Raw genomic sequence first — 26871 nt, 5'->3', positions numbered from 1 at the left:
GCTGCCCTCCCCGGAGCTGCCCTCCCCGGAGCTGCCCTCTCCGGAGCTGCCCTCTCCGGAGCTGCTCTCCCCGGAGCTGCCCTCCCCGGAGCTGCCCTCTCCTGGCTGGCGGCTCCTGCCCAGCCCAGGCTCAGGCTGGGCACAAAGCCCAGCTCAGGGGACAGAACCAGCCTGGCTGCCCTGCCAGGGCAGGGATTGGGGCTGCTGGGGACAGGGAGGGACATGGCTGGGTACAGGTGACAGGGACAGGTCTCAGCTCCTGCTCTGATCCCCTCGGTGCCCTGGGGAGGGAACTGCTCTGGGCATGGGAGAACCGGGAGTGAAAGGGAGCCGGGTCCAGCTGTGCCTCTGCAGCCACCCCTTAATTAACAACTGACCTAATTAAGCACGCTCACACAGAATCACTGAGGTTGGAAAAGACCTTTAAAGCCATCAAATCCAACCACTGCCACACTCACCATCGTGTCCCCAAGTGCCACCTGACCGAGGGCACCACGAGGAGCTCTGAGCTTTACCACTGAACAACGCTTTTTTTTTTTTTTTTTCCTTCCTTTTTTAAAGAACTCCCAGGAGGGAGGTCAGGGGTCAGTAGTGTAAGTGCTGTGGGGGTGGCAGCTGTCCCCGGGCTGGCTGTCCCCAGGGTCACTGCATGTAGGCGTAGCGCCAGTCCCCCAGGGGCACGTGGGTCTCCTTGATGGCCTGAGGGGACGTCCAGCGCAGCAGGTAGTGGGGACCCCCAGGCTTGTCATTCGTGCCTGTGGGGACAGCAGAGAGGGCTGGTGACACCAGGAGGGTGGCAGGGACACAGAGGGACACGGGGGACATGGAGAGTCATGGAGAGACATGGGGGGACATGGAGGGACATGGAGGGACATGGAGGGACACGGAGGGACACAGGAGGGACACAGGAGGGACACAGGAGGGACAACATGGAGGGACAAGAAGGATGGGGACAGGAGGGACATGGAGAGACATGGAGCACAGGAGGGACACAGAGCATGGGCACAGGAGGGACACAGGGAACAGGAGGGATACAGAGGGACATGAAGGACATGGAGGGATACAGAAAGATGGGAGGGACACAGGGCACAGGAGGAGCACAGAGAGATGGGAGTGACACAGGGGACGCAGAGGGATGGGAAAGACACAGAACAGGAGGGACATGGGGGGACACAGAACACAGGAGGGATGGAGAGATGAGAAGGACACAAGGGACAGGAGGGACATGGAAGGACACAAGGGATGGGGACATGGAGGGACAGGATGGATGCAGAGGGACAGGAGGGATACAGAGGGATATGGAGGACAGGAAGGACATGGAGGGACACAGGACAGGGACATGGAAGGACAAGGAGGATGGCAGGGACAGGAGAGACACAGAGGACAGGAGGGACAGCTGGCCAGCAGCCCTGGTGTCACCTGAGATGCGGGAGCCCCCAAAGGGCTGCTGGGCCACCACGGCCCCCGTGGATTTGTCGTTGATGTAGAAGTTGCCGGCGCGTGGCGCAGCAGCCTGAGGGACTCCTCGATGGCAGCCCTGGGCAGGGACAGGGACAGGGACAGCCTGAGCATGGCCCAGGGGCTGCAGGGCCACCAAACTGGGCCAAGAGGGGCTTGGGTCCCCTCCAGAGGGGCCTGGCTCTCCTCCAGAGGGGTTTGTGCTCCCTCCAGAGGGGTCTGGGCCCCCTCCATCAGGGTTTATGTCCCCTCCAGAGGGGTTTGTGCTCCCTCCAGAGGGGTCTGGGTCCCCTTGTGCTCAGTTCCAGCCTCAGGGGTTTCACACACACACACACAGCCCCTGCATTTTCCCTGCTTTGGGGTTTTTCTCTCTCTATTTACATTTCATGGTTACAAAACCGAGGCTGTTATCCCTCATTGTCCAGAGCAGCTGTGGCTGGCCCAGCCCTGGCTGTGTCCCTGGCCAGGCTGGAGGGGCTGGGAGCAGCCTGGGACAGTGGGAGGTGTCCCTGCCCTGCCAGGATCAGCTCTAAGGTCCCTCCTGTCACAGCCCAGAATTCTGTGACAATTTTGGGTCATTCTCTCTGAGATTCCACCAGTCTTTGCCCTCCTCCTGCTGAGTGGGCTGTGGGCTCACCCCCACGTGCTCCAAACATTCCTTTGGGATAATTCCTCACCGAGAAAAAAAAACTTTTTTGGGCTAAGAGACCCCCCAGAAAACTAACTAAGCTAAACTTCCAAAATATCCCTTCCCCTCCTGGTGGGAAGGGAAGGTTTGGGAAGGGAAGGTTTGGGAAGGTTTGGGAAGGTTTGGGAAGGTTTGGGAAGGTTTGGGAAGGTAAGGTGGTGGGGAAGGGGAAGGGGAAGGGGAAGGGGAAGGGCAGGGGAAGGGAGGGGCACGGGAAGGGGAACGGGGAAGGGGACAGGGAGGGCGAAGGGGAAGGCCGAAGGGGAAGGGGTACAGGGGAGGGAAGGGGAAGTGGGAAGGGGAAAGGGGACGGGGAAGGGGAAGGGAAGGGGAAGGGGACGGGGCAAGGGGACGGGAAGGCTGGCTCAGTCCAGATGGAAAAGCACCCCCAGCTGCTTTTTGGGGGAATTTGAGGGAGTTTTGGGACTCACTTCTCCTGGGCGAAGATCGCCCCCGTGAGGCCGTAGGGGGTGCTGCTGTCGATGAGCTCCAGCACCTCCCGGTACCGATCCTCGGGGTACACGAACACCGTCAGGATGGGCCCGAAGATCTCCTGGGGAGGCAGGAAACACCCCAGACCGTCAGAACTGACCCTAAAAAACCCCCAAAACCCTGTCAGCATCAACCCCAAAACACACACAGCCTGTCAGGATCGGCCCCAAAACCTGGAAATACAGAAAGCACCACAAAACGTCAGGATCCGCCCCAAAAACCCCATAAAAACCATCAGGACTGGCCCCAAACACCCACAGACACTGCCAGGATTGGCCTGAAAATCTCCTGGGAATGCAAAAAGCACCACAAACTGTCAGGATCAGCCCCAAAAACCTCCTGGGAATGCAGAAAATCCCACAAACCACCAGGATTGGCCTCAAAACTTTCCCTGGAGTTCAGAAAATCCCACAAACTGTCAGGATGGGCCCCAAAAACCATCACACACCATCAGGATTGCCCCCAAAATCTCCTGGAGGCCAAAAAACCCACACAGACTGTGGGGATGGGCCTGAAAATTGCCTGGGAATGCAGAAAGTAGCACAAACTCTCAGCATTGGCCCCAAAAAACCCATACACACCATCAGGATCAGCCCCAAAACCTGCACACCCTGTCAGGATCGGCCTGAAAATCTCCTGGGAATGCAGGAAACACCAGAGACCGTCAGGATGGGCCCCAAAATCTCCTGGAGCCCAGAAAGCATCACAAACCATAAGGATCAGCCCAAAAATCTACACACCCCATAAGAATCGGCCCAAAAATCTCCTGAGAGTTCAGAAAATCCCACAAACTGTCAGGCTCGGCCCCCAAAACCATCCCACACTATCAGGATCGGCCCCCAAAACCATCCCACACCATCAGGATTGGCCCCAAAAAAACCATACACACTGTCAGAATCAGCCCCAAAACCTGCACATCCTGTCAGGATTGGCCTGAAAATCTCCTGGGAATGCAGGAAACACCACAAACTGTCAGGACGGGCCCCAAAATCTCCTTGGAGCCCAAAGAATGACACAGACTGTCAGAACTGACCCCAAAAAACCCACACAAACCATCAGGATTGGCCCCAGAATCTCGTGGGCATGCAGAAAGTACCACAAGCTGTCAGGATCAGCCCCAAAAAACCCACATCTCCTGTCAGGATGGGCCCAAAAATCTCCTGGAGCCCAAAGAATGACACAAACCATCAGGAGTGACCCCCAAAACCCCCACACACCATGAGGATCAGCCCCAAAATCTCCTGCACAGCCCAAAGACCAACACACTCTGTGTGGATTGGCTGAAAAATCCTCTGTGAGTCCAGAGAATGACAAAAACCATGAGGATCAGCCCCAGAACAATCACTCACCAAGGGGATCAGCCCCAAAACCATCACACCCCGAGAGGATCAGCCCCAAAACCATCACACACCACAGGATCAGCCCCAAAACCAACACACACCACAAGGATCAGCCCCAAAACCAACACACACCACAAGGATCAGCCCCAAAACCAACACACACCACAAGGATCAGCCCCAAAACCAACACACACCACAAGGATCAGCCCCAAAACCATCACACCCCAAGAGATCAGCCCCAAAACCATCACACACCACAGGATCAGCCCCAAAAACCATCACACCACCACAAGGATCAGCCCCAAAACCAACACACACCACAAGGATCAGCCCCAAAACCATCACACACCACAAGGATCAGCCCCAAAACCATCACACCCCATCAGGATCAGCCCCAAAAACCATCACACACCATCAGGATCAGCCCCAAAACCATCACACACCCCGAGATCAGCCCCAAAACCAACACACACCACAAGTATCAGCCCCAAAACCATCACACCCCGAGAGGATCAGCCCCAAAACCATCACACACCACAAGGATCAGCCCCAAAACCATCACACACCCCATCAGGATCAGCCCCAAAACCATCACACCCCGAGAGGATCAGCCCCAAAACCAACACACCCACAAGGATCAGCCCCCACAAACCATCACACACCACAGGATCAGCCCCAAAACCATCACACCCTGAGAGATCAGCCCCAAAACCATCACCACACCACAAGGATCAGCCCCAAAACCATCACACACCATCAGATCAGCCCCAAACCTCACACCCCCATCAGGATCAGCCCCAAAACCATCACACACCGAGAGGATCAGCCCCAAAACCATCACACACCACAAGGATCAGCCCCAAAACCATCACACCCATCAGGATCAGCCCCAAAACCCAACAACACCACAGGATCAGCCCCAAAACCATCACACACCCACAGTATCAGCCCCAAAACCATCACACACCACAAGGATCAGCCCCAAAACCATCACACACCACAAGGATCAGCCCCAAACCAACACACAACCACAAGGATCAGCCCCAAAACCAACACACACCGAGAGGATCAGCCCCAAAACCATCACACCCCATCAGGATCAGCCCCAAAACCATCACACACCACAAGTATCAGCCCCAAAACCATCACACCCCATGAGGATCAGCCCCAAAAACCATCACACCCCATGAGGATCAGCCCCAAAAACCATCACACCCCATGAGGATCAGCCCCAAAATTGCCCCTGAGCCCAAAAACCCCATGATGATTTGCCTGAAAATCTCCTGTGCAGCCCAAAAAGCAACACACTCTGTAGGATCACCCCAAAGAACAGCACACACCGTGAGGATCAGCCCCCAAATTTCCCTTACAGCCCCAAAATCTCCTGTGCAGCCCAAAGAACAGCACATCCCATAAGGTTTGGCCCCAAAACCAACACACACACTGTGTGGATTGCCCCAAAAATCCCCTGAGAGCCCAAAGAGTGACACAGACCATGAGGATCAGCCCCAAAAAACAACAAAAGCTGTGAGGATCAGCCCCAAAATCCCCTGGGAGCCCAAAACACAACAAAGATTGGGCCCAAAATCTCCAGTGCAGTGCAAATAACAACACATCCCTCAGGACTGGCCCCAAAATCTCCTGGGAGCCCAAAATCAACACACACAGCAGGGATGGTCCAAAAATTCCCAGTGAGCCCAAAGAACCCCACACACAGCAGGATTGGCCCCAAAAATATCCAAACCCGTCATGATCAGCCCAAAAATCTCCTGTGAGCCCAAAAACCAACACACCCCACGAGGATCAGCCCCAAACTCTGGCAGAGTGGCCCCAAAATCTCAGCCCAAAGCCCGGGATCAGCCGAGGGAGGAGCAGGAGCTGCCACACCCCAAAGAGCCCGAGCCCAGTGCAGGAACCCATTCCTGGGGGAGTCCTCGCCAGAGCAGGGATTTGGGGTGGAGTCCCACAGGGATTTGGGATCCCCCAGCTCCCTCATGATTGGGGTCCCCACAGGGATTTGGGAAGGGGATCCCCCACACCTCTCTCAGTATGGGGTCCCTGTAGGGGTTTGAGGTGGGGTCTCCCAGGGATTTGGGGTCATTTTGGGGTCCCAGATGCCCCCCAGGAATTTGGGGTGGGGTCCCAGATGCCCCACAGGGATTTGGGGTGGGGATCCCCCACACCTGTCTCAGTATGGGGTCCCTGTAGGGATTTGGGATGGGGTCCCAGGTGCCCCACAGGGATTTGGGACGGGGATGTCCCACGCCTCCCTCATGATGGGGTCCTGGGGGTCCTGCAGGGATTTGGGATGGGGTCCCCACACACCTCTCTAATGATGGGGTCCCAGGGGTCCCACAGGGATTTAGGATGGGGTCCCCACCTCTCTCATATTGGGATCCCACAGGGATTTGGGATGGGGTACCGAGGGTCTCTGCAGGGATTTGGGGTGGGGTCTGGGGACTCCCACAGATATTTGGGATGGGGTCCCGAAAGGATTTGGGATGGGATCCTCACCTCTCTCATGATGGGGTCCCACAGGGATTTGGGATGGAGTCCCCCAGGGGTTTGGGGTGGGGTCCGCACGCACCTCTCTCATGATGGGGTCCCGGGGGTCCCCCAGGGGTTTGGGGTGGGGTCCGCACGCACCTCTCTCATGATGGGGTCCCGGGGGTCCCTGCTCTCCACGATGCAGGGCTCCACGAAGTAGCCCACGCTGTCGTCGCAGCCGCCGCCCGCCAGCACCGTCAGGTTGGGGGAGCTCCGGGCGTGCTGCAGCCACCCCTTGATCCGGGCAAAGGACTGGGGACAGGCACAGCACACGGGGCTGGGGGCTCAAAAGGGGGCTTTGGGGTCTGCAAGGGCGGTCTGGGGGTGTAAAAGGAGGGTTTGGGGGTCTGGAAGGTGGTTTGGGGGTTTAAGGTCTGGAAGGGGGTTTGGGGGTCTGGAAGACAGGATGAAAGGAAATGAGTGGGGTTTTGGGGTCTGCAAGGTGGTTTGGGGGGCTGAAAGGGACTTTGAGGGTCTGGAACGGGGTCTGGGTAAGGAATGACAGGAAAAAAGTGGGTTTGGTGGTCTGGGAGGGGGTTTGGGATATAAAAGGGGGTTTTGGGATCTGTAAGGGGGTCTGGGTCACTCCTCTCAGGACACGCCGCCTGGCTCAGGAGGAGGAGCAGGAGCAAGGACTGCACAGAAAACCCTCAGGCCAGGACGATTTCTGAGGGAAACTCCCGAATTTTCACCAGCAGGGCACACAACACTCAGCCACCAGGAGCTCCAGCTGATCCCTGTCCCCACCTGGGCAGCAAACCCCACCTGGGGCTGCACTGGGCACACCGTGATCCCTGTCCCCATTCCTGCAGCAAACCCCACCTGGGGCTGCCCTGGGCACACCGTGATCCCTGTCCCCATTCCTGCAGCAAACCCCACCTGGGGCTGCCCTGGGCTCACCGTGACCTTCCCATTCCTGCAGCAAACCCCACCTGGGGCTGCACTGGGCACACCGTGATCCCTGTCCCCATTCCTGCAGCAAACCCCACCTGGGGCTGCCCTGGGCTCACCTTGTCATCGATCACGGCCGAGAAGAACGTCCCGAAGTCCTGGGTGGGCTGTGGGAGGCGGAAAGGAGGGGATGAGGGGACAGCCTGCAGCCCGGAGCTCCCTCAGCACCAGGGGCAGCCGCAGCCCCCCCAGACCCCTTCCCCGTGTCCCGGGAGCTCCGGTGGTTCTCGGGAAGAGCCGGCCCGGCCCTCCCCGCAGAGCGGCTACAAGTTAATTTCTAATCAGGGCCAGGAGCTGCGGGGCGGAGGGGGGAGCGGGCGGGGATGAAAAGCTCGGTTCAATGGGAATTAGCAGCCAGTTCCCGCAGCCCCTAATCCCATCAGCTTCCCGCTGAGCCGCAAAGCCCTTCAGCAGCCCGGCAGCTCGGCTCACATCTCCCACTTTGATCTTCCCGTGCTCCTCCAGCAGCTTCTCTTTGATGTGGGGCCACAGCGAGGCGGGCGCGTAGAGCCGCGAGCAGGCGGAGCACTTCTGCCCGCCGAACTCGAAGGCCGAGCGCAGCGTCCCGTTCACGGCGCTGCCCACGTCCGCCGAGCGGTGCACCACGTGGAAGTTCTTCCCGCCGCACTCTGCAGAGACAACGGGGCACCGGAGGAGCTGCCGGGGCCGGACAGACCCCGAAACGGGCCTGGGGCTCTGCCCGCCCCCGGGGTTACAGGGGAACTGATGTCTATGTATGTGCTTGTATATAATTGAATGGAAATATAAATAAAGACTATGATATGATATAATAATATAATAATAACACTGGTATTATATCATATCATATCATATTATATTATATCCAGTGTCTCCATATATGTTTATAGATAATGATAGCTATACATATATAATATATAATGATGTTTATATACATATAATATTATATATAGATATATAATGTTTATATATATAATATATATATTATATATATCTAATAGATATTTTATATCTATAATACATATAATACATTATATATTTTATATCTATATATAATTAGAGGGGAACTGATGTCTATATATATGTTTATATATAATGATATATACAATTTATATATAATTATGTTTATATATATAAAATAAAATATATTATATGCAAAATATATTTTATATTTCCCATGTGTTTGTGACCCTGCAGCTCTTTGGTGCAGCACTCCAAACTCCAAGGCAGTGCCAGCTGCTGCTCTCTCCCGTTCTGGGCAGACACAGCAATTCCTCTCCAGCCTGGCACTCAAGGACACCTCACTGCCTCAGGCCCCAGAGATTAAACAAGAGGGAGCTGGGGGAGCCAACCTGGGGTAAATGACTTCATTAGCTGGAGCTGTAATTGGAGCATGAACCCCCAATATGCAAATGGACCAAAGTTATAAAGGTGTGAAACCCCAGAGCTGTGGTTCATTTTTGGGTGCAGCCCCTGCCCGGATGTACCTGAGAGCCCTTCAGTAAATTCACCTGCTGTAATTCCCCTCATTTCCTCGGGCTCTGGTTTCAGGCAGCCCCAAAAGCATCAGCACAGGGAGAGCCGTGACCCCAGGGACACAACCCATGGAAAGGGGACCAAAGGGACCAACCTCAATTCCCAAAGGGACCAACCTCAATTCCCAAACCTTGGCACCCCAAACGCTGGGCTCCACCCACCACCTCCCACCCCGTGCTGCCCCCCAGCTCTGAACACCCAGGGATCTCCTGCAGCCCTGCCCTCAGGGATGGGAGTGCTGCCCCTCTCCTCCCCAGGCACGGGAGGAGCTGCCCCTGAGCCCGGGATCCTGGGGCAGTTTTGGGGGCCCCCAAAGAAGGATATAAATCTATTAGCACCCAAAGGAGGGCTGCAAAGACAGTGAAAGGTCCAGAGGGGCAGCTGGGCAGGAAGGACATTCTGGGCTGGTCTGTGAGCCAGCCAGGGCCCTCTGAAGATAAGGGGAAGCCCCATATCTCTGCTGAGGGAGACACCAAGGTTGTCACCATGGAGACAGGATGAAGGAGAGAAAGTTAAGAGATAGGAACAGGACTCTGGCTGGCTCACAGCGTGACCTGGCTCCCTGGTCACCCCTGGGAACTTCGTTTCTCCTTTACAACCAATGGGCAGTGAAAGTGTGTGTTGGATCAATGTAAATATCTTGAAAAAGTACAACAGCAACACGTGGCTGTAATAAATCTCTCTTGCACCCTTCTGATGGAGTCGCTGTGTCGTGCTCTGTAACAACAAAGCTGGGGAGGAGGGGCTGAGGTCACCTGGGTTGTTCAGCCTGGAGGAGAGGAGCCTGAAGGGAGACCCCAGGGCAGCCTGCAGCCCCTCAGGAGGGCAGGGGGAGCTGAAGGGAGACCCCAGGGCAGCCTGCAGCCTCTCAGGAGGGCAGGGGGAGCTGAAGGGAGACCCCAGGGCAGCCTGCAGCCCCTCAGGAGGGAAGGGGGAGGGCAGGCACTGAGACTGATCTCCTCTCTGGTGACCAGCAACAGGACCCGAGGGATGGCTGAAGCTGTACCAGGGGAGGTTTGGGTTGGATTTTAGGAAAAGGTTCTCCACCCAGAGGGTGGCTGGGGGCTCCCCAGGGAATGGGCCCAGCACAGAGGCTGAGAGATTCCAGGAAGTGTCTGTAGGATGCCCTCGGGCACAGGGTGGGACCCTTGGGACTGGCCTGTGCAGGGCCGGGAGTTGGACTTGGGGATCCCTGTGGGTCCCTTCCAACTCAAGATATTCCATGATTCTGTGAAGCAAAACAAACAAAAACCCAAAAACCACAGGGCAGGGGGGGCTGGTACCTCCGGCCAGGCGCGGGAAGTTGCGGTAGCGCTCCAGGTTCTCCGAGACCTGCTTCCAGAGCCGCCGGAAGGTTCTGGAACGGGAGGGAGGGGCTGCTCAGGGCCCTGCACACAGGGAGAGGCACACGGGGTGATGGCACCTGATGGGAAACCCTCTAAAAAGATGGGAAATCCCCCCAAAAAAGGGATGCCTCGATGGGAAATCTCCTAAAAAAGGGATGCTCCAGTGGGAAACCCTCCAAAAAGAGGGATGGGTAATCCCCCCCAAAAAAGGGATGGGTAATCCCCCAAAAAGAGGGATGGGAAATCTCCCCAAAAAAGGATGGGTAATCTCCCCAAAAAGAGGGATGGGCAATCCCCCCAAAAAGAGGGATGGGCAATCCCCCCAAAAAGAGGGATGGGTAATCCTCCTCAAAGAGGGATGGGCAATCCCCCAAAAAGAGGGATGCCCTGATGGGAATCTCCACAAAAAAGAGATGCCCTGATGGTAAAGCCCCTCAAAAAAGGGATGCTCGGATGAGAAACTCCACAAAAAAGAGGGATGCCCCAATGGGACAGCCCTCCCAAAAAAGGAATGCCCCAATGGGACAGCCCCCCCAAAAAAGGGATGCCCCAAAGGGACAGCCCCCCAAGGAAGGGATGCTATGCACAGGGAAGTGGGACTGGGAGCACAGGTATCAAAGAAAGACTCCACACAGCAGCTCCACGGCTTTAAAAATAAAATGTTGCAGGGAAAGGCACACAGTGAGCATCCAGAAGTTTCTGTTCCTCCCCTTTCCCCCCTTCCCTTCAGGCCTCACTGTGACAAACCCCTCGGCTGGAAAACAATAAAAATGGAAATGGCCTCGCAGCAGGAGGCTCAGCCACCAACACAACACGGAGCTGTGAGCTCCCCACCTGGGCAGCCCCTGCTCAGCCGAGCGTGGCCTGGCCCTGGGGAGGGGTCCCAGGGTCTGACAGCCCCTGCGGGGACCCCTCAGCACCTCTGACACCCCATGGGACACAGCCAGAGCCCAGGGGGCAAACCCACCCGGGGGCAAACCAAACCCACCTTGGGGGAAAACCCAGCTGAGGGGCAAACCCAGCTAGGGGCAAAACAAACCCACCTGGGGGCAAACCAAACCCACCCAGGGGGCAAACCCACCCACAGCCCCCCTGGGAGTGTCACTGTCCCTCTGGCTGTTCCTGTGCCCCGAGCTCAGCCCCACAGATAACCCCCCCCCACCCCCAGCACCAAAACCCAGCTCAGCCCCTTTGTGTGACCACTTTGAATCCCTTATTTCGATGTAACCGTGCAACCATGCCCTGCCAGCAGCAGCCCTTCCCAGAGCCAAGAGGAGCCCCCAGCGCCTCCCTGCCCTGTCCTTCCCCTGTCCCCAGTGGAGCCCCCAGTCCCTCCCTGTCCCTCTCCTGTCCCCAGGTCCCAGAGGAGCCCCCAGCCCCTCCCTGTCCCTCCTGTCCTCAGTTCCCAGAGCAGCCCCCAGCCCCTCCCTGTCCCCAACCTACGGCACGCTGCCGGTGAAGTTGAGGCCACAGAAGTGCTCGGAGCTGGTGACAGTGTCCCCAAACTCGGGGCCATCCGAGGGCACGAACTGCACCACGTTGGGGGGCAGCCCCGCCTCCAGCAGGATCTTGTAGACGGCGTAGCTGGAGAGCAGGGCAGTGTCGCTGGGCTTCCAGAGCACCACGTTCCCCTGGGGACACACAACACCTCGGCAGGGACGTCAGAACTCCCTGGGAGCTGTCCCAGAGCGGTGGCACCTCGGGGACACGCAGCCTTTCTGTCTTTTCTGTGTTCCCCATTACTCCATGTATTCTCCACACACACACACACCCACGAGTGGCTCTGTAGCCTGTTGGGTTAGTGACTCCATCTCCCAGTACTTTTCCATGGCCTTTCCTGCTGGAGAAAGACAAAAAACCCAGAGCTCCAAGCCCCAGGGGTACAAGGCCCCAGTGCTGCCTTGGTTCTTCCCGGGAGCAAAGGTGAGAACAACTCTGGGATATTTCCTGGACAGAGCACAGCCAGTGCTGAGGGGGAACTCCAGACCAGGGGGGGCTGCATCACTTGTCCTCCCAACTGGTGCTTTTTATCAATTATGCTGATTTCCTAAAACCTGTAAAAATGTCCTCATGCCTGTGGGGTGGGCTTTTGTGGACATCTTTCCATAACTGCCCCAAAGCCATCAAATAAAGACCAGCTCTTGCATTGCCTCCTTAGTAAAATCATCTCCAGTTTCATTTCCAGGTGGGGAAAATAGCAGCACCACCTTCACCCTTCATCCCCCACTTTCTCTCACCAGGTGGCTGTGCCAGCCTTCCCCACCCTCCCTTCCAGGGCTGGGCTCTGCCTTCCCCAAGAGGAGCTGGAAACCCTGGCTCCTGCCTCAGGACACAGGAATGTGCTCCTTATGTCACCAGCAGTGCCACCAGCCCCGGGCAGGACCAGCAGGTGTTTGTGCCAGGCAGGGCAGTGAAACCAAACCTCCTGCCTGGATTAACCAGGCACAAACAGCACCAGGGGCTGGAGAACTCCACTGGTGCCACCCCCTTGGCCCCGTGCCACCCCCACCCCTGGGCCCCACGGCCTCCCTGTGACCGCCCCGTGTCCCTGTCACACGGCCCAGCCTCCCCTGCACGGGGTCACAGCCCTGGACAGGGAGTCCTGGACTCCTGGCTCCTGCTTTCCAGGGATTTGCTGGGCAGGAAAGCTCCCCCTGGGCACAGTTCCTCCCTGGGCTCCCCCACTCCAAACACTGCCAGAACCCAGCAGAAGCTGCAGGCAGCTGGGAAACCCAGGCCAGGCTGGACACAGCATTCCCAGCAGCCTGGCCTGCTCTGATCCCGAGGAAATCTCATTCCCAGGACTGACTGCATGCACACCTCCAGTGTGTAACCCCCCCCCCCGTGGTGACAGAACCTCTGGGGCTCTAATTAACATTCCCCTGTTAAGCAGCCTTTTCACCGGGGCTCTAATTAACATTCCCCTACTCAGCAGCATTTTCTCCTCACTTTAACTCCAGGTGCCCCCTGCTGCTGAGCTTTCCAAGGCACTGCTGATGTCCTGCTGCCTTCTGCCCCCAGCCCAGGGCAGGGGATCCCAGCCCTGCAGCATCCTGGGGGAATTCACTGCCACACGAGCAGGGGGAGCTGGCTGAGCCACGAGATGTCCCCAGTTGTCACTCAGAGCTGCCAGCAGGGGTTTGTCCCGCTCTGGGATGGGCTCATCCCCAGATCCCCCAAAGCCAAGGGTGTCCCTGGGGTCCTGGGGTGGGAGGAAGGCACCTCTCTCCCAGAAAACCTCCCAGCTCCATGGTGGCTCCACACTCTCCCTGTCCCCCCCACTCCTGCCCTAGTGACAGGTTCAAATGCTTCACTCAAACATGGCTTTAAATGTGATGTTCCCAAATTTAAAGCTCCCCAGCCTCTTTGGGGCCAGCAGGAAATCTGAGCCTATTAGCAAAGAGCTGGGACAATTTGTTGGGTTCTTTCCCAGTACAACAATAAAGTAATTATTCCTGGCCCAAATTCACCAGGTTATTACAGTCTCTCCCCAGAATCCACCCTGCAGAGGCAGGAGCTCCTGTGCTCCACGGGCTGGGACACAAACGGGAATGTGCAGAAATGCTTTTTACCAATGCCTTTTTTTAATATATTTTTTCAGACCTTCTGGGCTCTCCTGTCTGCCAGTTGAGTGCTAAATGGCAGAGGCACGGCCTGGCCTTGGCCCTAACACACCCACTGCACCCAGAAAGTGTCATCCCAGAGGAATGTGAGCAGCTACAAACTGGTTACACTTTCATGTCCCGACAGCACCCGGAGCACAGACAGGCAATCACACCAATCAAACCCCTGCTGTGTCAATTCCCAGATCCCAAACCCAGCCTGGGAAGGAAAAGACACCTCGGTTCAGAGCAAAAACCCCAGGAGGGCAGGTTTGGGCAGTGGGTGTTTCCTCAGCACTTCTTCCCTCACACTGGAAATGCAGACACTGGGGTGTTTAATTAAAGCCTAAATGCAGATTGGGTCAAGGGGTCCGACAGGCCCCAGGTGTGTCTGTGGAACAGCCCCGGGGGCTCAGCTCCCTCCCTGCCCACCCCAGCCCAGCTGAACCTGAGGGCTGCGATCCCAGTCCCAACCTTTCCTTGGACTGTCCTGTCCCCCTGCCACATCCCCTCGTCCCCCTGTCCTTTCCCCTGCCCCATCCCTGTGTCCTGCCACCCTGCCCCCTGTCCTGTCCCCCCCTCCTGTGACCCTGTCTCCTTGTCCCCCTATCCTGCCCCTGTGCCCTGTCCCATCCCCCTACCCTGTCCCCTTGTAACCCTGCCCTGCCCCCTTGTCCTGTCCTCCCGCCATGTCCTGTCCCCCCTGTCCTATGACTCGTCCCAGTTCCCATTCCCCTGCCCCCCTCTCCCCCTGTCCTGTCCCCTGCCCTGCCTCCATTTCCTGTCTCCCTGCCCTGCCCCCTGTCCCATCCCCCTGTCCCCATGCCCCTCTGCACTGGCCCCCCATCCTGCCCCCCTGCCCGTCCCCCATTTCCTGTCCCTCTGCCCCATCCCCCTGTCCTGTCCCCTGTCCCTGTCCCCCCAGCACTCACCATCAGCGCCGGAGCCCCCGCCAGGTTGCCCCCGATGGCGGTGAAGTTGAAGGGGGACACGGCAGCCACGAAGCCCTGCAGAGGCACAGGGACAAGGGAGCATGGGGGCCTCCTGTCCCCCAGGGTGACGCGGGGGGACGCAGGCCCAGCTCACCTCCAGCCCCCGGTAGACCATGGAGTTGGTGCTGATGTCCACGCTCAGGGGCTGGCTCTGCTCCAGCTCCAGCGCGTACTGGGCGTTGAAGCGGAAGAAGTCGATGAGCTCGGCGGCAGCGTCGATCTCAGCCTGGATCACGGTCTTGGCCTGCAGGGAGAGGGAAGGGGATGCAGCAACAGTGCATGGGGAATGCAGCAACAGTGCAGGGGGGATGCAGCAAGGGTGCAGGGGGGGATGCAGCAAGGGTGCAGGGGGGGATGGTTGCATGGGGAATGCAGCAATAGTGCATGGGGGAACGTAGCAACAGCACATGGGGGATGCAGCGATGGTGCAGGGGGGATGCAGTGATGGTGCAGGGGGGATGCAGCAAGGGGGCACGGGGGGATGCAGCAAGGGGGCATTGCTGGCTGTGGGGCACCCCTCTCTATCGGGATGTCCCCCGAAGAGGGGAGAGGAAATCTTATCAAAAGGCTAATTAATTGCTTTATTATACTATATTATTCTATACACTATTACACTATGTTACATTACATCTAAACTGAATCTGCCAAGCACTCAGCTCTGCACACACCTGCACAGAACTGCTCTGAATCTCGTGACTGTCAGCCCACAGTCCTGACACACACACACACACAGACACACACACCTGGCCCTGACAGGTCAAGGAAACAAAACCCCATCACTGTGGGTAAACAATCTCCACACTGCATTCTACTGTGGCACAAACACAGGCACAGCAAATGATAAGAATTGTGTTTCCTTTCTCTGAGGCTCAGAGAATGTGAAACCCAGAAATATTCTTGGGAAGAACTGTGCCTTGCTTTCCTCTGTGAAGAGAAACGTGGTGACAGCCCTTGAGCTCAGTTCCCAAGGATGGGGCCTCCTGCACGGCCTCATGCTGATCCTGCTCGCAGGAGCAGCAAGGAGAGAGGATCAGCCTGGCTCCCCTCACAGAGCACCTCCAGCCATTCCCACTGCCAAAAACCACCCCAGCAGCCCATCCTGCCCTGCTGCCCCGGCTCCTCCTGCTCAGCCCAGCTTCTCCAGCACCCCTGTCTTGGGTTGGAAATGGGTGTTGTGTATTCTACTCCCATCTGGTGGAGGTGGGGCAAAAACTCACAGATAATTGCCCAATGAGCAGAGGATAACTGCTCCACAAATAGGAATAGAACACAAACTCCCATTTCCAACCTAAGACACAGGGATGAGCTGGGAGCATTCCCAGCTCCCTCTCTCACCCACGGGAGGTCTGAGGGATATTCAGGATACTCTGTTCATTGGGCAATTTTCTTTATCTCTTCCACAGCCCATCCTCCCTGCAGGAAATCCCTGCTGTCCATGGCCACTGAGTGTCCCTGCAGGGCTGATCAAATTCCAGCATCCCATGGGGAGATGATCCACCCAGGGGAGGATCCAAGCATTCCTACCTGGATACAATCTGACATTTGGGACACCCAGCAGCCTTTGCCCACTGCATTCCCAGAGGAGCAGCTTTCTGCTGCCCTGCATTCCCAGAGGGAGAGCAGGCCCATCTCCAGCAGCCCTGGAGCTCCAGAGGAAAACTCCCCCCTTGTGCAGGATCCCTGCTCCAGCAGAGCCACAGCTGGCACTGCAGGAGGGCTGAGCCCCCTAGGATGGGACTGTGCCACCACCCTGATCCCCTGGGATGGGACTGTGCCACCACCCTGAGCCCCCCTGGGATGGGACTGTGCCACCACCCTGAGCCCCCCTGGGATGGGACTGTGCCACCACCCTGAGCCCCCCTGGGATGGGACTGTGCCACCACCCTGAGCCACCCTGGGATGGGACTGTGCCACCACGAGCCCTGGGATGGGACTGTGCCCCACCTGATCCCCCCTGGGATGGGACTGTGCCCCCACACCCTGAGCCCCCCTGGGATGGGACTGTGCCACCACCCTGAGCCACCCTGGGATGGGACTGTGCCACCACCCTGAGCCATCCTGGGATGGGACTCTGCCACCACCCTGAGCCCCCCTGGGATGGGACTGTGCCACCACCCTGAGCCCCCCTGGGATGGGACTGTGACACCACCCTGAGCCCCCTGGGATGGGACTGTGCCACCACCCTGACACACAGGGGTCAGGGCCTGCTCTGACTCTGGCAGTGGTGGGGTTTTTTGGAGTCTTTTTTGTACTATTACATTTTCCTAATAAAGAACTGTTATTCCTGTTCCCATATCTCTGCCTGAGAGCCCCTTAATTTCAAAATTATAACAATTCAGAGGGAGGGGGTTTGCATTTTCCATTTCAGAGGAGGCTCCTGCCTTCCCCAGCAGACACCTGGCTTTCCAAACCAAGACCATCCCTACCTGCCCGACCATGGTTTTGGCCAGCACCTCAGCCCGCCGCGGGCCGCTCAGCATGTCGGCCGCCTTCAGGAAGATCTGGGCCCGGTCCTGCACAGGCTTCAGGTCCCATTCCTTCCTGGCTGCCAAGGCAGCGTTAATGGCTTTGTTAATGAGCTCCTGGGGAGGCAAAGGGGAAAAGGCAGCAAGGAGGAGCCTCTCCAGGTTCCTCCCCACCTCCAGGTCGCAGGGAAAAGCGAGGGGTCACCCACCCCAAGCACAGACCACTGGTGCCATCACAACCCCGAGCCTGCAGCTCCTGGTGGGTTTGTTCCAGGATCCCAGGGGCTTGGAAAGGCTCTGGAGCCTCCCTGCTCACAAAATGCATTGCACTTGCTAAACCAAGGCCAAGTGCTGCTGCTTCCCCAAAAAAACAGCCAGGAAGAGGGAGGACAGAGAGGTGTACTCACCTTGCTGGCATAGCAGTACTTGGCCACCTTGTGTGCATGATTAAAGGGCTGGGAAGAGAAGAAGAGGCTCTGTAGGAACCAGTCCCAGGACCCTCCTGCAGGGACCCCCTGCTCTGTTCTCTCCCATTCAGTGAGAACCCCCCCGACTCACCGAGAGCTGGTACCTCACCGTGGGGGTCCACACCTCCTCCCCCCCGATGACACACGGGATGTCCTCGGTCTTGCCCTTCAGGTCAGCCAGGGCCTGGCAGAGAGGAGAACGAGGTGGGGGCAGCTCCCACCCCCTGCAGCTGCCCTCCATCCCCCTTCCCACAGGCAGAGGGAACTGGGAACAGGCTCCAGGCATGGGCTCCCCACAGGAGGCACGACTGTGCCCAGAGGGAAGGAACAGGCACTGGGCAGGATGGGGCTGTCACACCAGGGAGAGCTTGGGGCTGCCCTGCAGCACCTGCAGCACAGCCCGGGGCCCTCCCAGCCCCAGCAATCCCCAGCTCCTGGCACTGGTACCTTCTGGAGCGCCGCTCGCTCGGGGCTCCCCGGCTTGAACTCCAGGATGGGCTCGTTGGTCACCTGGATGGCCGGGCGGTGCTGCCATCTCCGCCTGCGACAGGGGCCGGACAGGGACCGCTGCAATCCGCCCTTCCCTCCTTCCCCAGCCGCGGGGGGACACCTCAGCCCCGGGGACACCTCGGTCCCGGGCTGCCCCCTCAAACCAGCCCCTGCTCCATCCCTCCCGCTGGATGGGGATGATGGGGATGCCCGAGCCGGGAGCCGAGCCCGGCCGTGTCCCCTTCTGTAGCTTAGCAAAAAGTGCTGGGACAGGCGTTCCTAAGGAACGAGGCACGGGATCGATTTTTAAGGACCGAGGCACAGGATGGATTTTTAAGGAACGAGGCACAGGATGGATTTTTAAGGAACGAGGCACAGGATGGATTTTTAAGGAACGAGGCACAGGATGGATTTTTAAGGAACGAGGCACAGGATGGATTTTTAAGGAACGAGGCACAGGATGGATTTTTAAGGAACGAGGCACAGGATGGATTTTTAAGGAACGAGGCACAGGATGGATTTTTAAGGAACGAGGCACAGGATGGATTTTTAAGGACCGAGGCACAGGATCGATTTTTAAGGAACGAGCTGCGGATCGAGCCGGGTGCTCCAACGCTCCAGCGCTCCGCCGGCCCCTGGCAAAGTCCAGGGGGCAGAAGCCGGACGGGCACCCTGAGCTGCCCCGGGCTCAGCCGGACCTTGGCACTGCCCAGCCCCACGAACGGGATACGCTGTCCCGATCAACGATATTGCCCGGGAAAAGGGGGAAATGGGAGGGGAAAACGAGGGAGAAGAGGGAAAAACGAAGGGAAAGGGGGGAAAACGAAGGGAAAGGGGGAAAAAGAGAGGGAAAGGGGGAGAAACGAAGGGAAAAGGGGGAGAAACGAAGGGAAAAGGGGGAAACGAAGAGGGAAAGGGGGAGAAAAAAAAGCAAACAAGGAAAAAAGGAGAAGACAAGGGAGAAAAGGGGGAAGGCAAGGGGGTAAAGGAGGAAAACCAGGAGGAAGCAGCGGAAAACAGGTAAAAACAAGGGTAAAAGAGAAAACAGAGGGTAAACTGTGGAAAATGGGTAAAAACGGGTGGGAAAGGAGAAAACAAAAGGGAAAAATGAGGGAAACAAGGGCAGAAAAAGGAGGAAGGAGGGGGAACCAAGGGGAACTGAGGGCTGGCAGCGGGAGAGTTCCCGGGGATGGCAGGAGGGGCAGCGCGGATCGAGCGGAGCCCGAGTCCGCCCCACGCGTGGGGTCGGTGCGGGAAGGGGGCAAGGGAAGGGAAGGGAAGGGAAGGGAAGGGAAGGGAAGGGAAGGGAAGGGAAGGAAGGAGCCCGCACTCACCCACAGTCCCTCAGCGTCCGCAGCCGCCGCCACATCCCGGCCCCACCGCTCTCCCGGCCCGCGGCGGCCACCACCCACCGCGCGGGGGGAGGGGGGGCGGGGAGGAGACACAACCATCGATTAATTAATAAATTAATAAACCCTCGGGGGCGGCGGTCTGGAGGAGCGGCCCCGCGTCCGCCCCTCGCTGCGTGTAAGGGTGCTGGCCGTGTGTCCCCCCCGCCCGCGGCGTGCCCGTGGGGTGTCCCCAGCGGCGCGTTCCCCCCCCGCGCGGTGATGGTTGCGCCCGGAGCGGAGGGGGGCGATGGCGCGCGCGGCACGTGGGAGGGGCGGGGCGCGGGAAGGAGCCAAAAACCATTTAAAAAAGGGAAATTCGGGAAAAACAACAACAAAACCGGCCCGAGGAGAGACAGCGGCTGGGACTGCGGCCGGAGCTCGGCGGGTTCCGAGCCGCCCGAGAGGACCTGGGCGGGGAGAAAGAGAAAAGCAACTCAGAATCCCTTTAGGAACACAGAATTACCAAAAAAAGGGGTGATTTTAACCCAGAGGAGGGTTAGGGTTAGGAGGGGCCTGGCTGGGGCACAGGGCCAGGAGGAGGCTGGGGTGTGCAGAAGGTACTTTAATTTCCAAGTAGAGTCACGTTTCAAGATCTGCAGCTGAAGGACCCTAATTTTGAGGGGAGTTCGGGCTATTTTAGGACCTCAAATTACCTGGGCTGGGCGGATTTTCAGAAACGAGGAGGGTCCCTCCCTCCCCAGACCCAAATCCTTCTGTTTTCCACCCCAAGAATAAACACGCAGAGCCGTTCAACCAGGAGTTTGGTATTTATTTTATAGTTTTTTGTGGTTTTCATCGTCACCAGAAACCGACTGGGACCTGTTTGATGGGCAGCTCCCGCCCCTGGGCTCCGGCAGCGGGGGCTGAGCCCCGGCCCGGGCAGGACGGACGGACGGACGGGCTGGACACCGCACAGCACACCTGGGAGGGGAAGGTGGGGTCGGTTTTGGCACTAAAAAAAGGAAAATGGAGCAAATCCGCCGAGCTCAGAGGAGGGTGGGTGGTTCTGGCTCTGGCTGAGGGAGTTCTCAGGGCTCCTCCTGCCGTGGATTGGATTCTCGAAGCATTTCGTGGTCCCAAATCCACTGGTGGTGTCCCGTTCCAGCACAGAATTCCAGCCCCAGGGCCGGGAGCTGGGGCATCCTCCGGCCTTTCCCCACCTGGGGTCACCCAACAGCATCATCAGTCCAGTCTTTTCCATTAAAATTAGCTAATATACAGAATATAAAGCACAGTATTTACACGGGGACGGTAACCAGGGGCGTTCCCACACCATCAGTAGTTCGTTGTCCTGGGGATAAAAGAAACTCTTAGGTGACCTAAAGAGGAACCGACAAGAAGTGACACAGCAGGAGGGAAGAGGCATCAATACCCCCCCTCGAACACGATAAATAATAAATAATCTTTTTTGGCAGAAGGTCTCTACATTTGCTTTAACCACAGGAAGGTGTTTCAGAGACTGGCTTGTGAGATTTTTGGTGAAACCAGGTTACACAAAGGAGTGTTTTAGTGACTGAGGTTGGACCGCCCTCAAACCCTCTCCAATAAAACAGAAATTTGGGGGTTTGGGGGTGGCAGTCTGGTTTGAAGCCACCCCAGGGGTTGTTTTAAGCTTTAACATCATCATTTCCCAAAAAAAGGGAGCTGGCCAGACTGACAAGCACCCCCTTCCCAAGTGCTTCACTGTTGGAGTGCCCCAGATTAGGGGGGATGGTGATTTCTGCAATCAAATACCCACACTTAAACACAATTCACTGCTCCTTCAAAAGAGAAGCTTTGAAAGGTTCCTGCAAACGCAGAAGGGTCTGAGGACACTGAACTCACAGAGAACAGCCAGAAGGGAAGGATCAAGCGCTTCCTCACTGCTCTGCCCAGGGCCTGGCAAGCCCTGAGCGTTCCCTCGGCAGGGAGGGGGGCTTGGATCCCATTCCCAGGGGGATTTTGGCAGGCAGTGCCCCCAGCCCCCTCTGCTGTTATTCCCACCGGGACACCGCCTGCTGCCTCGGTGGTAATTTTGTTTCTCGGTTAAAACTCGCAGGGACACAAATTACATCCCACGAAAACGCTTAAAATCCAACGTTTGGGGGGCAACCCCAGAGGCAAAGAGCTCTAAAAGCTCTGTCCTCCCCTGCAGCTGAGCAGAGGGACAAAACCCCCAAAAGTCCTGAAGCCACGGGTGGAAAATCCTCACTGGGGTGTTCCTGCCTCGTGCAAGCGCTGGGATGTCTTAAGTGAGCCAGGATAAATCACTCCTGAAACACTCAGCTCTAAAATGAGGCACTCGAACGTGAAACCTCCCAGCTCTGCAGCTCTTCCAACACAAACATCCTTCCCGTGCTCCCAGAGCCAAGGGAAACACCAGGAACAGCTCTGGGAGCACCCACGGCCCTTCCACAGCCAGCTCGTGGTTTTGCTGGCAGGAATGATCATGGAAAGAAAAATGAGTATAATCTCACTTTAGAAGCAGCTCTGGATGCATATTCAGGCACGATTCCCATCTTGTTGAGTTAATCCCAATTTCTACAGGTACAAATATAATTTGTATTTCATTTTTTATTCTCCAGGCAGAGTTTAACCCCTGTCCTGCCCCGCTCCCGGGATCCAGGAGGTCCTGACCCTTTCCAGGAGCATCCTCCCAGTCAGGAGAAAGGAATAAAACTGCAGGGAAGGGAATAAAATCACAGCAACAATTCTGCAGAGGCAGAAGAGATGCTGAAGCTGCAGCCTCCCCTGCAGGAAGCCACCTGTGAGTGCTCCACAGCCAAAGCTGTCCTGGTTATTTCCACGCTGACTCCTGGAACCATCAGAGAATTTGGGGGTCCCATCAGAGCAGAAGAGACTTTACAAGGGAACAATTGCATCTGCCAACAGAAATCTGTTTGCACTTTAAAAACCTCTGATAAAAATAGAATATACACTGTGTTTTTATAAATAGATTACACATTTAGCTTAGATGAGTTTCATTACATTCCCCCCCCAAACTTTTTTTTTTTTTTAAAGAGTTTTGCTTTTTTTCCTTGTGTGAACTAAGATGATCATCACTAAGTCTTTGAAAAAAATGTTTGTACCACATTATTCTTTAAAACATTTGTACCACATTATTCTTTGGACATTTTTGAACAACATGCATCCACAAACTGCCACTTGTTTACTGAAAACATTTTTGTACAAACCCAGTTTAGGAATTTGATCTACTATTACACTGCTAGCGAGCAAAAAAATTTGCTTCCTTGAAATCCCCTTTTAAAAAATGAGAAACGATAAGGAGGATTTTCTGACTGTAAATCTAAAAAAGTGTCAATATGACACCGCATTAAGAATAGAAAACAAAAATAAAGTATTTACAGCTTTACAAAGGAAAAAAGAAAGAGGTCATCAAAATCATTTCCAGCATTTTTACAATTAAATTCCTTTTTTTTCCTTTTTTTTTTTCTCTGGCAAGCTTTGATCTGGTTTCTGGAGTGGTGCCACACACATGGAGCAGGAGCAGCAGCACGGCTGGACTTGGAACCAACGACCTCCCAGGGAAACCCCCAAGGACCAACCCCAGCTGCCCCAAAAGGCTGGCCCAGCCTAAAGAATGAAAATAAACCCCGACCCCGAGCATGAAAACACCTTTTCTTCTTTAAAAATGGAGTACATGTGGTTACAAGAAAGACACCGACACCATGGGAACCTCTACTGTCCTACACATCACCACCATGCACGTGAGCTCTACACCCTCTGCTACACCCCCCACCCCTCTCCCCACCCCACTGTGGGTGCTCCTGCCCACCCTCACCCCAATTCCTGATATGGGAATTCCCTCAGCACCCACTGTGGGTGCTCCTGCCCATCCCACACCCCAGCTCCTGTTTGGGAATTCCCTCAGCACCCACTGTGGGTGCTCCTGCCCATCCCACACCCCAGCTCCTGTTTGGGAATTCCCTCAGCACCCACAGTGGGTGCTCCTGCCCATCCCACACCCCAGCTCCTGTTTGGGAATTCCCTCAGCACCCACTGTGGGTGCTCCTGCCCATCCCACACCCCAGCTCCTGTTTGGGAATTCCCTCAGCACCCACTGTGGGTGCTCCTGCCCACCCTACACCCCAGCTCCTGTTTGGGAATTCCCTGCCCTCAGCACAACAGCTCCTGGCTTTGGGAACACTCAGCCTTTTCCCTACCGGGACTCAGATTTAGGGAAAAATAACAAACCCAGAGCAGGGCAGCACAACCCTGACAGCTGCTGGGGCTGTGGGACCAGGAGCATTTCGGGGTGAGGGGCCAGGGGCAGGGCTGGCAGGGGACAGCCAGGGGCAGGGCTGGCAGGGGACAGCCAGGGGCAGCTCTAGGAGTGTTCCTGGGGGAAGGAGCCAGGGGCAGCTCCAGGAGCGTTCCCAGGGTGAGAGGAGCCAGGGGCAGCTCCGGGAGCATTCCCGGCAGGAAGGGAGCCAGGAAGGGAGCTGGGGCAGGCTCCAGGAGCTGATTCACTGTGCTGAGCAATGCCTGCCCCAGCCACTGAAGCATCACAGACATCCAGACTTGGCAGACACTTCCTCAGCCTCGGGAAAGGCTCCTTGGGAGCAGCTGAAGTTCAAAACCCTTCAAAACCCTTCAAGTTGCAGATTTCAAACATGCAGTCCCAGCCCAAAAAATACCCCAAATCCCCACCCACCCACCCACCCACCCCCCAGCTTGCAGCCCTAGTGAACATCACATTTACCACTTTGGCCACCTAAGAAATAACAGGAATGAGCACTTTGGAATGAGGTTTCTCTTCCAGAGAAAAGTTATTTACAGGACAGACCAGGCTTTGGAAAGCCCCTCACCCCAGGAGCCAAGGAGTTGTCACCTACTCTGCTCTGAGCATTGACACCACTGAGGACACACAGGAATATCCCTGGGCTTGGACAGCAGCCATTAGCTGTGGCTCGTGCCCTGCACACCGTGGATGCTGATGGATCAGACTGATCCCTCCTTCCCAGCCTGGAAAACTCAGGGAGCTCCTTTGACTCACGTGGCCTCAAAGCTGTGTCCAGGCAGGAGGTGGAGCTGACAGCCAGGCAGGAGCACAGGAGGGGAAACATTTCTGTGCCCACAGGAACAGCCAGGCCCTGTCCCTCTCCAGACTGAGGGGTACCAGCCAGGAATGAGCCATTTTCCAGGACACCCGTGCTCTCCATGGATCAGAGCAGCAGGATCTGCACTGGCTGCTTGCTTGCAGTGCAACTCCAGAGATCCAGAGGCTTGGGAACAGCACTCAGGAAGCCACAGGAGTGGCCACTTTGCCTTTCCCTAACACTGAGAGGGTGCAGAAATCGGGATTTTCCCTGTCCAGCCCTAGGACTGCCCCTGCACAGCACTTCCTGGCAGGCAAGACAAACACATTTGGTATTTACTCTGAGTTCCAACCACCACTTAACCCCACAGCTAGGCAGTATCAACTACGCTCTCAATCTTGATTTAAAAACAAACATAAAGTTATTGGCTGAGGTTTATACCCTGTTTTTACCTGGCTGAGGTGCTACAATTCCCATTCTAACCATGAAGAGCTCGGTGGGGCTGGAGTTTCCTCAGCCACCACCGTGTGATCTGCCTTTGATGCTGCTTCTCCTGGGTGAAAATGCAGAAAGATGGGCAAAGCCAAGGTCTTGTCACTTTCTCAAAGAGAAAGGCCGTGGCTGTTCCTCCCCAGTTCTAGGGCAGCAGCACTTTGGGATTCAGTTTACTACACCCTAAAAAGAATTTCACCGTTTCCCAGTGCTCAGCTTTCCCCAAGAACAGAGGTCAGGAGCTCTCCCAAAGTCCTGTCTCCAGCCTACACCTAGGTCAGTTTATCCTGATGCTTCACCTACCCCACTCTGCACATCATGGAAGCAGCAAAAAATGGAGTTAGCTCTCTGTCTGCAAAGGAAAATCTGCCAACACTAAAAAAAACCCTGAAAAAAGAGACAAACCAGGGCTGACTCCCCTCCTAACCCAAGCACTGGAAAGAAAGGCATTGTGATACGACATTCCACCTCAAAAGAAGCTCTACAGACATCTAAGTGTGCAAATGTGGGTTTAGCTTTCCTTTTCCCAAGGGATAACTGTAGCCCAGCAGGGACCAAACATTCCATATAAATAAGGCGAGCTTTTTTTTTGTTTTTGCATAGAAGTTACTCAGTGATAGCCCCCCCCAGTGACCCCTCCTGTGCCCCCCTGCTTTGCCACCGAGCTGAGTCCTGCTCCTCCAGGTCCTGGAGTCCAGAAGAAACCTTGGACACATCCCAAAGGCTCCCTCACCCCAGAAGGTGGGATGAAGAAAACCCTCAGAATTTTGCAGAACTGCTTCACCCTGCGAGCTGTCTCCAAACCCACTGTTGGTTTTAAATGTTTGCAGTTCAATTTGGAGGCAATTCTTTTTTATTCTTGTGCCAGACATTTGTAATTGCACCACAACTGTCTTGGTTTTGCTGCTGCTCTTTTTGCCAATGTTGCTTTTGCCAATCAGTGCAGCAGCTCAATAAAACCAGCAGCTTACTGAAGTGTCCAGAGCCTCTGCAGCACCATCCTCTGCTGCCACCAGCTTTGGTTGTTTGTGGTTTTATTTTTTATATAATATATTTTATAAAAACACCTGCTATTAATATTCCACTGGAGCTCAAAGTGGCTCAGCTTGGGGCAAAGGCACAATTAAAACACCGTGTTTTCCTACAGGACTCTGCATTTATGGTTTGTAGAACAATAGAAATGTACAGCACCAATCCTTGGCTGGGAGGGGATGTGTGTAGGAATGAGTTCTCAGAGTCCCTCTGCAGGGGCTCTCAAGTCTTTCACCTCTCCCCCGGCAATTGGTTTGGAATCTTCTCCATCTCCCCCTTGACTGGAGCATTCCAGTCTTGCTATCAGCTGACCATGGGCTCCACGTCCGTCTCTCTGTCCAAATCATCCTGAATTTCATCTGTGTTTCCTGAGTCACTGCTGGCTACAGAGCTGGGGGATGGAGAATTCCTGCAGGGAAACACAAGGAAAAGTGCAGCCAAAAAGTTAAATATCCATGAGTGAAGGAAGAAAAAAATGTCTTACAAGAATATAGTCATTTTCCCTTCCCAATGCTATTTAAAACCCCCTTTATTAACATTAACCATTGGAATTTCCCCAAGCTAT

At 56.0% G+C, this 26871-nt stretch overlaps 2 protein-coding genes across 2 annotated transcripts in view; both read right to left on the bottom strand.

The window, feature by feature from the left end:
- Positions 1 to 405: 405 nt before the first annotated feature.
- ALDH4A1 (aldehyde dehydrogenase 4 family member A1) lies at positions 406 to 19799 on the bottom strand. Its single transcript, XM_050982617.1, is given in 16 exon segments — positions 406 to 755; positions 1420 to 1500; positions 1503 to 1537; positions 2578 to 2699; positions 6625 to 6777; positions 7536 to 7583; positions 7909 to 8105; positions 10275 to 10348; positions 11781 to 11968; positions 14872 to 14946; positions 15026 to 15175; positions 17358 to 17513; positions 17804 to 17851; positions 17955 to 18047; positions 18311 to 18404; positions 19687 to 19799. Coding segments are annotated over 16 exon segments (1662 nt in total). The 5' UTR covers positions 19722 to 19799; the 3' UTR covers positions 406 to 642.
- A 4612-nt stretch (positions 19800 to 24411) lies between these two features.
- Positions 24412 to 26871, bottom strand: part of IFFO2 (intermediate filament family orphan 2) — a 45481-nt gene continuing 43021 nt past the window's right edge. Inside the window, exon 9 of the mRNA XM_050982618.1 lies at positions 24412 to 26715. Within this exon, the coding sequence (XP_050838575.1) occupies positions 26610 to 26715 (106 nt within the window). The 3' untranslated portion in view covers positions 24412 to 26609. The remainder of the gene's footprint in view (positions 26716 to 26871) is intronic.

This window comes from Serinus canaria, chromosome 21 (assembly GCF_022539315.1).
Source record: "Serinus canaria isolate serCan28SL12 chromosome 21, serCan2020, whole genome shotgun sequence".
NCBI lineage: Eukaryota > Metazoa > Chordata > Aves > Passeriformes > Fringillidae > Serinus > Serinus canaria.
This window is presented reverse-complemented; position numbering and strand designations above follow the sequence as displayed.